Consider the following 2,980-nt stretch of genomic DNA (forward strand, 5'->3'; position numbering starts at 1 on the left):
GCATTTCATTGGCTCTGTACTTGTACTCTGCACAATGACAATACAGTTAAATCTAATCTTATCTAATCATGTGTTGTTCACCTGAGGTTGTTACCCATTTTGGGATCTGCTAAGAGCCACGTGAATTTTCAATATGTCACAATACGTAAAGCCATAGAATTCAAATCTAGCTGTCATATACAAGTGTTTTTTCTCTTTCCTGCATTACAGTCTTTCTGGTTGTAATCTCAATGATGGATCCTGTAAAGTCATCGCTTCAGCTCTTCAATCCCCAAAGTCTCTTCTGAGAGAGCTGGATGTGAGTAACAATGATCTGCAGGATTCAGGAGTGAAGCTGATCTCTGATGCGCTCAAGAACCCAAACTGTCAACTAGAGATACTGAGGTTTGTGAGTGTAAAACTGTAGAGTACTACAGACGTTGACCAGTTTTATCAGTTACTTAAAATCCTCAACAAGATCATGATGCTAGTGTTAGTCTCTCTTTTTTTTAGGTTATCAGGCTGTATGGTGACAGATGAGGGATGTTGTTATTTGGCTTCAGCTATGAGTTCAAACCCGTCACACCTTAGAGAGCTGGACCTGAGCTACAATCACCAAGAACACTCGGCATTTCAGCTGCGCTCTTATCAAAATGATCCAGACTATGCACTGAAGATACTCAAGTATGAACACACAGCACTAATACTGACATACTGTCCTGTGTGTGTGTGTACATGTACATCTATCTATGTGAGAACTGGTTTGAGTTGTTGTTTTACTAAGAGTGTAAAGTTAAGATATTTTAGCCAGTCCTCACTTTCTGACCGTGCATTATTAGTTTTGAAGTGTCATATAACTGACTTTGGAATGTCGCGACTGGCCAATCAGAATCAAGTATTCCAGCGCGCTGTGTAAAACAAAGTTGGGGTTGGTTTGTTATAATCGGTGACATTTCTGTTAGTATAGTGATGTCTGTCATGCACAATATTTAATTTCAGCTGATGTATTATTTAAATATGATTATGCAAGCAAAACAATTCAAAAAGAAAACACACTAATATTAAAACACATAATAGTTTAGAGTCAAATTCAAATTATTTAAATTTCTTTTGTACTTGGTTCTACTAATAGAATATTTCCACATACTTCACCTTTAAGAAAAAAAAATTGGATGTCAAAAAGTTATCATGTCAAACTACATATGAACTGTCAGAATAAGATTAGAAGTTCAGCTGTTTCTGTAAGCAATTAAATTAAACATTTACTGTCTATTGTGTGTCTTTCTAGTATTGACCATGGAGGACATTACAGGATCACACCAGGACTACGAAAATGTAGGTCAAGTCCATTAAATTACTAATTTTATCCCTCTGGGATCTGAGGGTTTTGGGGGCCCTGGAGAAGTTTTGACATGCCCTGAAATAGATTTTGTTCAGTTCCTTAAAAACATTAAAGGGTTAGTTCTCCCAAAAAATGAAAATTAGCCCATGATTCACTCACCCTCAAGCCATCCTAGGTGTATATGACTTTCTTCTTTCAGATGAGCATGCTGCGCTGCTACATTGTTCATTCAATATATTGCGGAAAACAAGAGCATTAATGTGGAGATGTTGTTTACGTCAAAACTGAAACCAAGCCGTTCACACAGAACGCATATTTATCACATTTTCTAGAGGGACATCTATCAGCGTTGCACTCGCGTCTCGCACAAGAGAGCGGCATGTTTAGAAAGCCATGTAAAATTAATGCAAGTTCAACTTTTAAAAAACATGTCTAAAGACGTTATGGCAGTTTTTCCACATCCCACTGCATCTCATGTTTTTAAATTAAGAAAGTAGCCTACTTTTTGTGATTGGTTTTCGGTCCTTTGTATTAAACTACACATACATGCATGGTGCTGTTTTTTTTTCTAATTGTTTAAGCAACTTTATTAATTATATATGGTTTATAAACATTATGCACTTTTTTCAAAGATAGTCGTGTTATTTTATTACGCTTTGAAGAAATGTTGTTTACAGCGAAACTGAAACCAAGCCGTTCACACAGAACGCATATTTATCACATTTTCTAGAGGGACATCTATCAGCGTTGCACTCGCGTCTCGCACAAGAGAGCGGCATGTTTAGAAAGCCATGTAAAATTAATGCAAGTTCAACTTTTAAAAAACATGTCTAAAGACGTTATGGCAGTTTTTCCCCATCCCACTGCATCTCATGTTTTTAAATTAAGAAAGTAGCCTACTTTTTGTGACTGGTTTTCGGTCCTTTGTATTAAACTACACATACATGCATGGTGCTGTTTTTTTTTCTAATTGTTTAAGCAACTTTATTAATTATATATGGTTTATAAACATTATGCACTTTTTTCAAAGATAGTCGTGTTATTTTATTACGCTTTGAAGAAATGTGCATAATATTTTGCTCGATGCGCCCTCTTGTGGCCTCGAGAGAGAAGCCAAAAGCTTTTTTCTCCCTAACTGAAATTATGCCTTTTAAATTCGAATATAATGCGAATTTTGGTAATATTTAAGTAGAAAATTTGAGTTTAGTTTTTCAGTCATTTTGACAGCCCTAATAGGCGAAAGCCATTCCAGCTGATGATGCAGGACGTGTGCGTCGCACACGCGGCTGTGATTAGTGACGAACGTGGAAGCACAACGGAGAGAGAACAAAACACCGGTCACAAATTAGAAGCACAAAAGGAGAATTTGTGAGGATTTTGATATAAACCAAGAGGAGACTGGTTTTACTTTGCTAAAGTATGGAAACTTAGCTTCCTTTGCTCCTGTAAACAAAGGTTGGTTTTCACGAGACTCACACCTGCATGCGCTGCGCCTACGTCATCCGCTGGAAAGGCAGTCTCTTGTGAATACATGTACACCAATTAGCAGAAGTTACACAAAACAATTTATACCGTTTTAAATAATAATAACTTTCTTACAAAAACGCATTGATTTGCTACAGGACGCCTTTATTCACCCCCCCCCCCCCCCCCCCCCCC

General features: G+C 37.3%; 1 protein-coding gene across 1 annotated transcript in view; it reads left to right on the forward strand.

The window, feature by feature from the left end:
• Nucleotides 1-210: 210 nt before the first annotated feature.
• The window catches only part of LOC107573271 (stonustoxin subunit beta-like), a gene marked incomplete at its 5' end in the record, with an annotated part of 4,816 nt that continues 2,046 nt past the window's right edge, over nt 211-2,980 (forward strand). Inside the window, 3 exons of the mRNA XM_016259699.1 lie at nt 211-384; nt 493-663; nt 1,268-1,314. Coding sequence (XP_016115185.1) covers nt 211-384; nt 493-663; nt 1,268-1,314 — 392 coding nt within the window. The remainder of the gene's footprint in view (nt 385-492; nt 664-1,267; nt 1,315-2,980) is intronic.

The sequence above is a fragment of the Sinocyclocheilus grahami genome, unplaced genomic scaffold, assembly GCF_001515645.1.
Source record: "Sinocyclocheilus grahami isolate Dianchi unplaced genomic scaffold, SAMN03320097.WGS_v1.1 scaffold1909.1, whole genome shotgun sequence".
Taxonomy (NCBI): Eukaryota; Metazoa; Chordata; class Actinopteri; order Cypriniformes; family Cyprinidae; genus Sinocyclocheilus; species Sinocyclocheilus grahami.